We start from the raw sequence: 14,603 nt of genomic DNA, 5'->3' as shown, positions 1-14,603 counted from the left end.
GCCGAGAAACTCAAAGACAAAATTTCAACTATAAACAACTAAGCGCGCGCAGTTGTGGTGATTGTGCCGAGTATCAATTGTTACAGGCGACTGCTATGCAAACTGAAGAAATCCTCCATTCAATGTCGAACAATTGCAGCACCGACGAAGAAGCTTACCTTTCGCGCCTTTCCTTTCTCATCCAAAATTCTCTCCCTCATCCTTTCACAGTATAATTTCAATTTCTAGGGTTCTTTAGACTTCAATTTTCGTAATTTATCTTCATCGGTAAATTTTGCTTTCTGTAAATTCTTCCTTTTTCTGATGTTGCAGGAATTTGAGCTAATTTCGCTAACGAAAGAAAAAGAGAAGGAACTTTTGATTTCTCTTTCTCAGGTACATTCTGTCTACTTTACTTTATTCTTGCATCATTTTCATTTTTTTGTTTTGCGTCTACTTCATTTATAATCCTAATTTTTCCAGATTTTAATCCAAATTCGCCCATGGACGAATGAAGAACAACAAAGCTATGAATTTGGAACTGAAGCTAATGATTATTTGAATAAGATTGTTGCAAATTTGGTACCTATTTTTCTCCGATTTACACACCATTATAATTATTACAATATGTTTATTGAAATAAGTTTCTTGCGTTCTTTTTTTGGATATAGATCTAAAAGATGGCAACTTTTGCATTTCACTTAAGACATGCCTATTTTAATTAGAAGATGCGTAGATTAATAGCAGATTTTGGTTTGCAAATCAATAACAATATATACATTATTAGATGCTAAACCTAAGTTTCTAACATTGTTAACATTTTCTGTTATTAAGTGGATTTTTGCATTCAATATCTCGATGCAAAGTCAGAGTTCATATTATGATTAGAGGAGTACACGTTTTTTAGGTTTAGTTGAGTTTGAGGAAGTCTAGGTGATAACTGTATGAATTTGCAAATTGACGAAAGACATTTGAAAAGTACACTATTTACAATTTTAGCAATTTATTAGTTCATAGTCCTTTTTTCAATATCTGTTGTCCCTAGTGTTCACCGGATCAATTTTGTAATGTCCAACTCAATTGTTTTTACATTGTCTTGTAATACTCTTTAATGGAAGCCTAAAATTTAACTTAATTAGCAGCTTTATTATGCAATCATGTGGCGTAACATCTCTACTCAGCTTATTATTCACTCTCTCCAACTGAAAGTTATAGTTAGCGTATAGGAATTTTATTTCAGTGATCCTACTTTGTCAGAAGTCTTGATGTTAACAGTCTCAGCTCTCATGTACTTCGAACCCCTCTCTGAAATGAGTTTGTGTGAGATGATGATAGGGACATGAAAAGCTCTGTTGGTATATTCATTTATGCTAAATCTTCAATATGATGGTTTGACAATATGATTACAATTTTCGGAACAAGGGAGAAGCTGTCATCCGCTATGGACTTTTATCTTCGTACTTCATCCGACCCTCTATGTAATTCAACGAAAATAGTGATTTTTATGTGGAAAAATTGTTAGGTTGTAAATTTTTAATTAGAATGTGACTTTAAGATATTGCTTTCTTTGATAGATTTAAATTTTCTTTGACAGATTGTGTTGCTAAATGCTAGGAATCAATATATTTGTCATACAGCGGGAAAAATATTTCTAGCCATCTCAGAGTTTCTTCTAGCCTATGTATGCTTTTGGAATTTTGTCAATGGTTTGGGTTTAACATCTTAGTAATTTGTTACTCTTCTGCAATATAACGTTCATTAATTATAGGGAGACATCTGGGGCAGATTCATCCATTTGTTATGTGTTTGCTTTAAGTTTGCGATGGGAAATATTCTTCAACATCCCCCAAATTCTTTGATAATGGAAGCTGATGTCTCGAAATCTATTCTAACAAATTTGATTCTCATTTCATATACTTCGACTTGGAATGGTATAGCTGGAATTATACAAGTTTTACGGGGGATTGTAAAACATTTGAAGGATGAAGATGATGCTTTTGTGGGTGTATTAGTTAATAATTTGAGTAACTGCCTGGAAAAAGTTTCTTGGGATTTAGTAAATGGGATTCACTGTGACTACAGTGCAAAGCTTGGAGGTCCTTCAGCAGAGGCAGAAGCAAAAATTCTCTTCTTTGGGAATTTTTTTCAGCTACTCTGTTCTGTGGTTGGTCTTATTGGGGTGGCAGAAGGTGTTGGTTCTCACCGTCAATCTGCTATTTTAAGCAATGCCTGTAAGCTTGTTCCAAGAATGCTAGATTGGTGCATTTGTGAAGAGTGGAATCATATCCTTCCATATTTCCGACACAAAGTTTTGGTATGATTTGAGTTGTTCTCTTTTTTTTTTTTTTTGCAATACTTACAAAGCTAACCCTTTGTCCCTATTTTCTCTCTTTGACTTTACTATCATCGTTGATTTTTTTGAGAGTCACTTTCTCATTATTTTGTTACAGGTATTTTCGTGCTTCATAGTATACTATTTTTTTTCTTTTGTTTTCTTCTTAAACAAGAATAAGTAATTGAAAACGTTAGATACTTTGGGTTTAAGAGTAGGTTGGGTTTTACTAACCTTTGATTATTTTAATTTGCTATTCGAGGTTTCTGTGGTGTGACTCTCAATTGGAAAGTTGTCTTAGGGATCTTATTTTCTTGGTTAGTTTCATCCGCAGGCTTCAGGGTTGGGCTTTGTGTTATCCTCTTTATTTTTACTGCGTTTTTTGTGTTCTGATTCCCATGACGTTGCTTCATGCCTGTGTTCTATTCATGATCCTTGAGACTAACTTTTTCTTTCTAGCTGCTTCTTTAATGGTTTCTTATCTTGAACAGATGTTGATGGTAAAACTCAGCTTTCATATACAACTTGATTGTTCGCGTCTAAGCAATTGGTTGCAACTTCTTCATGAATACTATCAAGATTTACTCTCAAGTCCTATTTCTCAGCTTGAGATCGGTCAGAATAATACTTTGGAAGGTTCTCCTTTTTTGTTGTGTCTTCAGGACCAGGATGTCTTTCATCTTCCTTCAAGCCATTTACAAAGGAAGGCGGTGTTTCTTTTCCTAAGATGCTCTCTGAGCTTGATTAGCATCAGAAATATTGATGACATTAAATGTACTTGTGCATGGCCGACCTCTTCCATTGATTCCACTTTGGTCATGGCCAAAGATTGTTTTGCAGAAAAGAAGGGGCTACTTCAGTTTCATGAGTGGGTTCAGGTTCAGAGTGATACTCCTTCCGACATGTGTTTACAAAATGAGATAGATCTGGAAAAGTGCATCAAATTCGCTTCATCCTTCATCAGATTTTATATGCAAGAGGTTTATTCTTTCGTGGACTATCTTCAGACTTTTAATGACAGATGTGCACTTTTATGTTTATATATATATATATATATATATATATATATATATATATATATACATACATACATACATACATACATACATACATACATACATACATACCTACGTACGTACGTACGTACGTACGTACGTATATATATATATATATATATATATATATATATATATATATATATATATATATATATATATATATATATATATATATATATATATATATATATATATATATATATATGTCCATTTACCCGTGTTTCATCATTAGTATTTGCTTTTTTGACGCTTCTAGTAGTATTAAGTTGATTTTCTGTTTGCAGTACTCATCTGCTTTCCCTAGACTGAGATGTTCCAATACCAAGAGTAACTATGTATGCATTTAGGTTAGCTATTAGTTGTTCCTATGAAAGCAATTTGGTGAGGTATGCATCTTGCGCTTCAGTTTTGGATGGACGCAAAGTAATAGTTTCAGTGTTGGATGAACGCAAATTAGATGTTCCCATAAAGTGTTAGAATGTTATATCTCGCACATTACATCTGTTTTCAAGTTGAACGTTTGTTAACTGATTCTTTTTAAAAGTAAACAAGCTCTTTTCCAATAGGCTGTTGTAATTCAATTTTTGTTTGTTGGTATTTTATAATAATTGTATTTAAAAAATTAAGTCCCTATGTAATCCATACATAATTTATTGGAGGCCTTGCATTGGAGAAGGCTGGGTTCATGGAAAGGAACTTGTGCTACAATGGAAAAAACACGATCGCCAAATGGTTTTGTGTAAACAGTTGCGGTATTGTAGAAAACGACTATAATAGAATAATAACGCGAATGTACAGCCATGCAGCGTGAATTTTCGGAAAAATTACATAAGGAGAGTTTTGAACTTATTTTTGTTAGTGGAGTTTTATTATTATGCAATAATATGCCCATAGTTATAATTTCTCTATGTGAAGTACTTATGGTGGATAATTGATTAACTTCTTAGTTAATTATTTTGTTTAATGATTAGAATTATCAGTAACTATGTCTATGGTTGATGGGTATAAAAGAAATTTTAACGATATGTCATATCAATTTTTTTTACAATTTAGGAAAATGTCAGAAGACATTTTTCAATAACCTCTTTGCGACAAATAACGTTGTAACAATGATATATCGGGCGTTACACGTCATGTGATGATCAACGCGTTGTTTTGACCGTGAAAACTCATGCAACGTTATATAACAGGATTCAACATAGTGGCAACTCTCCAAAATGTTACATGCTGTTATATGTTTATATTTCATGGCTGCAACCAATGTATCACTAAGACAAATTCTTTTAAGTGCTCACTATCCCTTTGGATAATTGTTAACGCCATTTTGTTTGGATCATCATTTTGTTCGTTGAACTGGTTCTAGTGGTCTAATCTTATGCCTTGTTCCTCTGTTGTCTCTTGTGTGACAGGATGACATGTTGTTTGAAGTTCTTTTGCAGATGTTTATTATACCTTCATGGGCTGAAAGACTGTAAGTGTTTATCATTCCGTCTTGCATTATGTTTATTTTAGTTTGCAATCCATTTGCTACTGTATTCTTTGAACTATTTACCTATATACGTTCTTGTTTGTGTCAGGTTTTCCAAACAGGATAGGACTTGTCGTGAAACTGAAGAGGACATTCTTTTTCATGTTTCCAACCTTTTTAATCCGTTGCTTCTATTTCATGTATTTCTCGCAGAAGTAAGTATGTTGCACACAAGTGGTTAAAAATATATTATATAAGCCTTTGTTCGCTGTATCATTTTACTGTTCATAGTAACTTCAGATTTGGTTTTCCGAACATGATATAAAGAGGCAGAGCAATAAATTTTTCCTGGAGCCTTAATATCTTAAGAATAAAATGTCTTCTTTGTTATTTGCAGTTACAATATGATCATCAATTGCTTCTGGATTATCTTATATCAAAAGATATAGGAGGAAAATGTGCTGAATATCTTCTAAAGTAAGTAATTACAACTGAGAGATGATTTTATGCTTTAGTACAAAATTTTGTATCACGATTCTAAATATTTGTGACTCTAGATTATGTTTTTTGATATCTGTAATCATTTTTCCTTAAAAATGAATGTATACGCGTGAGATGTATTGTCCACTTCCAGTTTCATTTTGTTGGTGCAAGACATGTCATATGTCAAGAGAATTGCAGGTATCAAATAGGTATGTGGTTTGCTCTAAACAGATTAAAGTTGACTTCAATATTTTAAAATGAGATTCTCTTTTCAGGTGCTTGCGTAATGTATGCAATTCATGGGAGTTGTTTGTTGAATACTCTACCAGAAAAAGTCTTGTTTGCCAAAATGATTGTCAAAGGTGTTGCAAGAGGAGGAAATGTCCTGATGATTCTTCTGATGAGTGTACAGATACCTCATTGCAAACACAGAACGTACTGTCATCTGAGAAACAGAGGGATTGTGATCTGGAGGGGGAGTTTCTCGGGATCAGATGCCTGCCATTTGAGAGTGTTAAAGCATGCTTGGTTTCTCTAAAAATTGCCTTGGGAAAGCTTCATAGGAGGAATTTGTTTCCTTATAATCCAAAAGTTCTTATAAGACGGTATGTTAGCTTAATAATTTCTCCCAATTAACTGCTGTGCGATTGTCTGTATATTCATGTTGGTGTTGTCATAAACTGCTCCTCTCTGTCTCAGCCCTTTTAATCTGTGTTTCTCCATTTAGTCAAGTATTACTTAATTAATTGTGCCACTTAATGCAGTATGCCTTGATACTAAAGTTATATTAGATCTCAATTGCACAAATGAGTATGATTATTATCTATTGATAATTTTTTCTTCATTTTTTTGTTTTACTGGCATGTATCCTTGTAAGCTCGTTCTATTCATAAGATGGATGTGGATCCAATAATGTTGCTTAATTCTTGATAGAGTCTATAAAGTGAAAGATAAATTTAAGAGCTTTGCAATGGGACTTTCGATGACTTGCAGTTTGACGAGGTTTGAGGAGCTCTGTGAACTTGTATAGACTCTGGTTGAAAAAAAAAAATCCAAGCCTTTTTTAAGACATGGCCCCTTTCTCGAAGTGCAAATGTATAGACTCTGCAAGAAATAGATGCTCAAAATATTTTGTGTATTCGTTACATCATAGAAGAGTCAGCTATTTTGCTATATTAGCGAGGTACTCTGGAAGCCTTATGTTGTGCTTGCTGTTTGCCTTGGGATTGCTGTGAGATGCAAAGTTTCAAAATCACTGAAGGAGCCATGGCGTACCAACATCTGTAAGTGGAATAAATGCATTATTCAGAATTATTTTTTAGTTAGCATCCTATTGAATAAATTATTATTAAAATAATTTGCTTTAGTAAGCACTAAGTTATGTTGATTTTGACAAAAATTAGGGTCTCTTTTGAGTTATTTACTTTCTTTTTTATGACATGATATAGCATTGTAGGAGAAAGTGAGGAATCATTGCCGCAAAGCATACCTCGGTGTGAATATTGGCCAATAGCAATGACTTATACTTTCCAAAATCGCTGGTTTTACAGACTAACCTTAATTATTGGTGACAAATTAGATGGAAACTTCCTTTTTTCTGGTCGTGTCTATATAGCATGTAGTGATATACACCTCCGTCTCAATGAATTTGGCCTATTTGCATTTTAGTCCGTTTTAATGAATTTGCCCCTTTTCTATATTTGGACATGATTCCACCACCTTTTCTCTATATTCTCTCTTATTTCTAATTACCTTGCTATACCCAACTTCTTAATATCCGTGCCATTTAACAATGAGGCAAACTATCTGGGACATAGGAGTCGTTTATTAAGTGTTTTTGGTGTTCAATCCATATTTATTACAGTCTTGGGTTTTTTCATGACCAAGTTACATCTAATGAACAAAAACATGTTTTGCACCCATAATGCACTTATTTACCGTATATTTTGTGTCAGTTATATGTTAACTATTTAAATGTCAAACATCAAGTAGATTTTTATGGAAAAGGATAAAAATTTTCTAGTGCTTTGATAAGTAACAACTTTTTGACTATTTATATTATTTTGTTGAGCAAAGCATGTAGAATTTTTATTGAGATTCCAGTTATTCTAAAAAGGCAATCACATAGTAGTTGTGGCTGGCTCAGCTTTATTGTGTGATCTGCACACTTGACATCCCTGGCCTTATGCGCTTCACTGCTCTTGATCATCCATCGTGTGAATTTTTCACAAACCACCTTTTCTTCCTTGATTAAGGTAAAACTGACTACACTGACCTATAACTGTTTGTGGAGGAGACATTTTTCTTTTGAAAAGTCAGCAGCAAATAATTAGGATGGTTTTGGCAATGTCAGTACTAGCTCAAAGTCCTGCAATAATATGATGTTAATATTAATTATATTGATTTTATCCTTGGTAGATGCAAGTAAGATGGTCAGTTTTCATTTGATCTCTCGAGTATGATTGTATGAGTTCTGGATACTTGGTGCAATTACAGGTGTGTTTTCATTTGTACGTTTCAAGTTGTCCAAAAAGGATTAGATAAAAAACTTGCACACACATTTATACCAATTTTAATTTTTTCTTGTGGTGAATGTCTTTGTTGACCCTAGAGTCATGGGATCAAATCCTGCTAGGATGTTGTTTTTCTTTACCTTTCCCTACCATGAAGATAACTTGGAGCTTGGAGATAACTTAAGATGGCTTTGATATGATGACCGTTAAACTTAGAAGTACATTTACAATTATTCATATATAAAAAGCATTTCTCCCTTTTGTCAAAAGTTCAGCTCTGATATCTATAAGTCAAAGAATTTTCATTTCAAACTCAAGGACCATTAGCTGTTTTTGATACATGTGTCAGGGTTGTTAAAATTGAGATTATATCGATGAATCGTCATGGAATAAAAATGTGGCTGTATTGTTACATAACAGAAACTTTATAGCGAATTTTGAGCTTACCGAACTACAAAACCTCTTTACGTAATATGTGATTCAAATTATGGAGTCACAACTGTTATAAACTGTTATTCTAACGTATTAGCCATTATTTTTTTTTATGTGTATTAGGTTCTAAAAGATCTATTATATGCTATGTTTTAAATATATGTTAAGGGAAAACTTGAATTACTATGATAAATGGATTTTTTTCAAGTAAGCAATTCGCAATGCGACATATTTGCGTAACACCACGAGGTGCCGCATCCTACATCGGGATGCAATCGTGATGGCATCAACAATTTTTTCTATGTGAATTGTACAATTTTTATGATTCAAATATATGCTTGCAATTCAATTGATTTGGTACATTGCTTTTAATTTGCAAAAGTCTTACAAATTTAAATCAAATTCAATCGTACCGATAAATCTATTAATAGAGATATAATAATCAATTATCACCTATTTAATGGGTAAAAACTATTTAAATAGGTAAAATGTACTAATAGATAGGAACCTTAAATTTTTAAAATTCCACATTTACCCTTTTAATTAATAAAAATTTCAACTTTATATCATTTACTCATCTAAAGTACTTTTTGATCGCTTTTTGAGGCATATTTAAACTTGTATAGTTGCACCTAAACTCATTCTTGTCATTGCATGACGTATGCGCATCAATGAAGAGTTACAAGAACCGATTTTAACAAATAAAATAACCGAAAAGTACTTAGATAAATAAATGATATTAAGGTGGAATTTTTATATATATTAGTCAAAAAGTGAGATTTTGACGGACAAGGTAAAAGTGAGATGTTTAAATTTAATTTTTCTAATGGATATATAAGTTGCACCTGCGAGTGGCTTGTATCTAATAATTTGCTTTATTGTTTCTAGTTTCATTTGGCGTGTGTCTTTGTACACTTGATCTTTTCATAGTGTTCTGGTAGAATCCAAAACTAAATTTTTTCTTGTTTTGGAATCTATTATGATGACCACTTCTTGTTGGTGTAAAATTGGCTCTCAGAACCTTTTGCCTATTGTTGAGGAGCTCTGAGATCAAGTTGTATAGACTTTAGTCTTATTAAGGTAGACAAGTTGATAAAAAATTTGGGTCCGTTGCAGGCATAGTCCTTTTTAGACTTGCAAATTTTCGTATTCTAAGCTGCAATTAATCTGAATTTTCGGAAATGTTGGATGGGTATCATCTCTCAAAGTACTCTGGTTTTGTTTGCTCTACTGTTTGCCTTAGGGCTCAGGATTGATGTCTCTGAAATTTATGTTTGAATAGGGACTATTTGTTTTTGTCCCTTTTTTAAGATATGGGGATAGAGGCATTTGTTCCAAGTTGGTCAGTGTTTAGCATGCTATTTTCTGTACATGATATACCGAAGTAACCTAATTATTGTTTTAGCTACTAGTGGTGCTTAAAATGGGATCTGTTGTGAGCTATTTACATATTGAGATGGGTGGATGAACTGTGGCTGTAAAAATCTTCTGATGTGTATGCTGTAGTTTTTCCTAAATTGAAGTCCTTGGCTCTCACTTATCAGAAGTCTTTTGTACTTAGTAACCCATTAATTGGTTGTGTATGTTATTCTGCTCTTAGGCAAAAATCAGTTCAAACCCTTATTAATATGCAGTCTTCGAGTAGAATACTTTGCACTATTTTGTAGAGCAAGAACATGTAAACTTACAGCTCGTTTGGTTCTTGGTACTATATAATGGTAATACGAATGATTTGTAGTGTGAATTTGCATGAGATGTATCATGTTTTTCCCATCGTGATGAAACTTTGCCGATAAAAATGTTTATTTATAATTTTCTATTACCATCTAATACCACGTTTCTAAATGGTTATGCATTAGAGTGAATTTTGTGAAGAAAATGAGAACATATCATAAGATTTTTCAACTAAAACCACACTAACTTTTCATTAAACATTTAATGCCGACTACCTGATGGGCTGTATAAGTTTTAAGGTTGATTATGTTAACTTGTTGTAGACATCTATGCTCAAGCCAAGTCGTAAAATGGCCTTAAATGATGAGCACATGTGTATGATATTAAATAGAACGGGAATTGTAGGCTATAACAAAACCATTGTGATGAGGCAATCACATAATAGTTGTGACTGGCTGAACAGTGTCATGTGATCCGAATCCCTAATCTCTCTGACCTCTTGTACTCCACTGTTCTCAATCATCAATTGTATGAATTTCTCATCAAACCCTTTGTCTTCCTTGCTTATATAAATACTCGCCTCACTGATCCATAGCTTTTGTTGGAGAATTTTTTTGCCTTCGACAGATCAGTGACAAAAAATGATGACTGTCGTTGCAATGTCATCGCAAGCTCAAAATCCTGCAACAGTTGAACAAAATGGTTTTATAGTTTTATGTTTAGAGATATTTTTTTATTCCAGCTTGATAGTTGATGTTTCTGTAGCTAGGCCAGAATCCTTTTTAAGTGCACACTGAATTATAGGATTTGTATTGTGTAGAAGTATGATAATGTGTGAAGCTTCATTGATCAAGTTTGTTTTTATAGACTACATATTCATGAAAATAGTTACTTCTATGATCAAGTTTGTTATTTTAGATATTCGTACCTCTGGCGGGGTTAGGGCAGCAAGAAATTGCAAAAATTTGGGTCCTACTAATGTTCCTATCAGTGCCTCTTCTGAGGACATTGAGCTGTATGTCAAGAACTGAGTGTCCAACCAGTATCCTTCAGGAATCATCTCAGCAAACGTCAAGCATAACCACATGTAGAATTTAGCATGTTAATATTGGGGGTGTTTAGTAGGTGGCTTTAACATTAGCTTTTTGGTTGGCTTTTGGTTTATTGGTTGGTCAAACAACCAAAAAAGTGTGGTAAATGGCTTTCAAGAGTTGCAAAGCTTGCTTTTAAACCCAAATACAAAGCGACTCCAGTTAGTTTTTTTATGTTAGCTTTTGGCTTGTAGACTCACTTTTTCTCTAATAAACAACCAACAACTAATGCCAAATTTACCAAACATCTCCATAGTATATGTAAATCTAATATATGTATGTTTTTGAATAAACTTTCTTTTTATACCTTCTCCAGAACAAATGATGGTCTGTGTATGGTGTCAGGCATGAAGGCAGAGAGAACAACTCCAACCGAGATCTTTTGCAGGAATTTCTCCATGGCGAGGGCAATGCTCATGCGGCCAAAGCTGTGACCAACTAGAACAACCTTCTGATCGCTGGGCAACGATGTCATGAAATCCAGCAAAGGCTTGGTGTACTCTTCAAAGGTACAAACCTCTTCTATTGGCGTCAGGTTTATGCCAGAAGCATTCATGTCTACACCTTATGTCCGGCTTTCTTGAGCAACGCCGTGAGCTTATACAAACACCAGGCTCCTTGGCACATGCCATGAACGAGAACAAAGTGTTTCCCCTGCTTTTCAGCCTCCATTTGTGTTGCTTAATAGTTTCTCCTTTCTTTGCAAGTTATGTTCTACTAAATTGCATTATTCATTTATTGGCGAATGTGGAGAGTGCAGACTAGTAGCTTTCTTTCCAGACAGGCCTTAATTTTTTGTGGGGGTAATTTTTGCTGAGTACTATATAGTGGGTTCATAAATCATAACTATTTGTTGAAGTGTTCATCGTTACTCACCGGAGAAAGAGAAGAAATATCACTTTATAAATTTTTGTAGTAATTGCTACTACTATCAATTGATTATAGTAGTAAACTTCTTTTAAACTTATAAGTGACTTATCTCTTTTTCTTTTTATTTGAGTTGCTCAGGTCAATTTTCTAAATTCTAATAAAAATAACGATAAAGCACCTCAAATCCAAAATAGACTTTGACTGTACCTCTTGAGATGGAAAAACAAATTGATATTTGTGGCTGAAAAAAAAAGTCTAATACATCTTTCCTTATAATTGAATATTATGTGTGAACTTTTTTCTTTTATTGTTTTGTACTTTCTCTATTTTAAAATACTTACAATGTTTGCTTTGTCACGCAGTTTAATGCACTAATTTAATTTTTTGAATATCTCTAATTGTGTATAATAAAAAATTATATCATAATAATCTTTGTGTTGAGACGAATCAAATAAAATTTTGCTTGACTATGCTTTAACTTATAGATTAAAACTCAATCACAAATTAGTAGAGATAAACGACAGTGTAACATTCTCAATGTCACAAAACTTAATAGAGATAAACGACAGTGTAACAACTAATTTTTTAGAACGTTGGAAGTAGGTATTAGAGTGAATGCTAACCAGACCCCAACCATTATGGTTTCGTGGTCTACTCTAACATATCTCTTTATATTTATCTAATTAGACTAAAGTGGTAATAAGCATGAAACGTATAAACCTAAATATTAATATAATATGTCTCCAAAACAAAATCATCAAATTGAAAATCTCATTTGTAACTCAATAAATATCTCAACATAAATATTAAACTCGAAACAAATATTTTTGGTTATCAAAAAGCTATCAACTCATCTAATGCTAACAAAAGTCTTAACTTGAAATAAATTATTAAAGTGCAATAAAATAATGATTTTAGAAGATAATGTCACTTTACTATTTGACCCGCAAGTCTACTGTCGTCGTAAATTATTTGCAATTTAAATTCATAACAGAAAAATGGTCAATTACGAAAGGTTAAACAAGTTGATATATCTCTTGTAAAACATTTTACAAATATACACGAAAATATGCTTTCATAAATTGAGAAGATAATATCACATAAGAGTAGTTGGAAAACCAAATTTTAGGTATTCGTTTGCACTAAGTATGTAGTTGAGAAGAAGCTTCGTAGCTTGAGGGCTATCTCTCTTTCGGTTAACATTAACTAATATTTCAACGATGATTCGCCTCAAAACATAGCAAATATCTCTTGCTCTAAATCACAATCGTTAAAAAATAATTTAATGTGTATTAAGAAATTCAATTAATAATATAGCGTATAATAAAAATCAGAATGGCCAATCCCTTTATAAAACGAACACTATCCACTCATGTAGTTACAACTACTATGATTACTAAATTTCTCTACAAAGTCACCTCTCAAACCAAAATAGTGTATCTGTTACTAATGGTGATTGGGTTGATATACTTCACGTGGTCTAAAACTACGACTTATTAATTGATTAACCTACTCCAAATGCATCTTAGTAAAAGAGTTAATAAAATGTAGAATTGAGTTTGTCACAATTGGAGCATATACCATTTTTTTTAGGCAAGGTCTTATATTCGATTTTCGCTGTCCTTACCCATAGCTTTTCTTTCTCCCAGCCTACCATGTACTTAAAAAAAATGATAAAATGAATAAAATTAAGATCCCTCATCCCCTTTTATTATTCGATATGTAATCGTGATATAATTTCTTAACTAGTCAATTTCTCACTAAAATTCATAAGAACATGTTTGGAAACAAGTAATTCATTTAAAAATTATAGTTTTAATTTGAAATCATAACGAAAAATTTCAAAATAACAAGGTTTGATAAGTCATTTTCAAATTCTTAACTTCAATTAGTTTTAAAATAGAAATGAAAGTGTTTAAGAGGAAGAAACAAGAACAAAACACAAAGAAAAATCAATGAAAACAAAACACACAATATAATGAGGTATCTTGGATACTTCCCCCTTCAAACAATGTTTACTTTATTAATGATTCAACAATACACTTAATAAAAATAACCCTCCCTTTTGAGAAAAAACTCGCAAGACAAAGATCTCACAAATAATGGAGATCACCCAATACTAGTGCCAAAAGAAGAAAGCTCTCTTGGTATTCTCCCTATGCCCTCTTTATGTATTAGCCGTTACCACTTATTGTGTGTGTTTTTATTCTATAAAGTCATAAGCCTTTAAATAAAAAGCATACAATAGTCTAGAATCAACAATAATGCATCAATAACTCGTAGATATAATGCAACCTTCAAAAGAAATGAAATGCAAAAAAACTGACCGTTGACCTTTCTGAACAGGATACTCGAACGAGCACTACTTTTGGTCGAATGAGCAACTGAGTTTTTAGTTACTGCCTGCTTCTAACAAGCCTGGTCAAACAAGCATTGTTCTTGCTCGAATGAGCAGCTTCAGCTATACCTTTTCTGTTTGCTGTTTCTTGTTGCCTTGTTCAAGGCAACCTTCCCCATGCCTTGTCTCGTTTAAGGTATGGTCCACGCCTTTGTAGAACCTCTTCATGCCTTGATCAAAGTCTCCCTTTATTTGTCCAATGCATTTTATTTGCTCCACATTGATCACCACATATAGTGATCCAAATCTTAAATCACCACAACTCAACACATCCACATTCTCCTTCTACAACATACAAGGCATGA

The 14,603-nt window shown here is 33.0% G+C and overlaps 1 protein-coding gene and 1 pseudogene across 5 annotated transcripts; one reads left to right on the top strand and one right to left on the bottom strand.

The window, feature by feature from the left end:
* On the top strand, positions 1-11,516 carry LOC130820392 (uncharacterized). 5 transcript variants are annotated; one of them, XR_009045184.1, is made up of 12 exons: positions 1-209; positions 313-375; positions 463-561; positions 1,574-1,660; positions 1,748-2,293; positions 2,803-3,291; positions 4,779-4,840; positions 4,947-5,052; positions 5,235-5,314; positions 5,596-5,925; positions 6,254-6,603; positions 11,376-11,516. XR_009045184.1 is itself a non-coding variant. In XM_057685743.1 (11 exons), exons 1-11 carry the CDS (start codon positions 96-98, stop codon positions 6,348-6,350), a joined length of 2,073 nt encoding a protein of 690 aa, XP_057541726.1. In that variant the 5' UTR covers positions 1-95; the 3' UTR covers positions 6,351-10,200. The 5 variants fall into 5 exon arrangements, 1 of the variants encoding a protein (XP_057541726.1); XR_009045185.1 differs by having other exon boundaries at positions 11,347-11,487; XR_009045186.1 differs by having other exon boundaries at positions 8-209; positions 6,314-6,603.
* Positions 10,487-11,702, bottom strand: LOC130820393 (methylesterase 1-like; annotated as a pseudogene).
* Positions 11,703-14,603: the final 2,901 nt, after the last annotated feature.

Source organism: Amaranthus tricolor, chromosome 8 (assembly GCF_026212465.1).
Source record: "Amaranthus tricolor cultivar Red isolate AtriRed21 chromosome 8, ASM2621246v1, whole genome shotgun sequence".
Classification (NCBI taxonomy): domain Eukaryota; kingdom Viridiplantae; phylum Streptophyta; class Magnoliopsida; order Caryophyllales; family Amaranthaceae; genus Amaranthus; species Amaranthus tricolor.
This window is presented reverse-complemented; position numbering and strand designations above follow the sequence as displayed.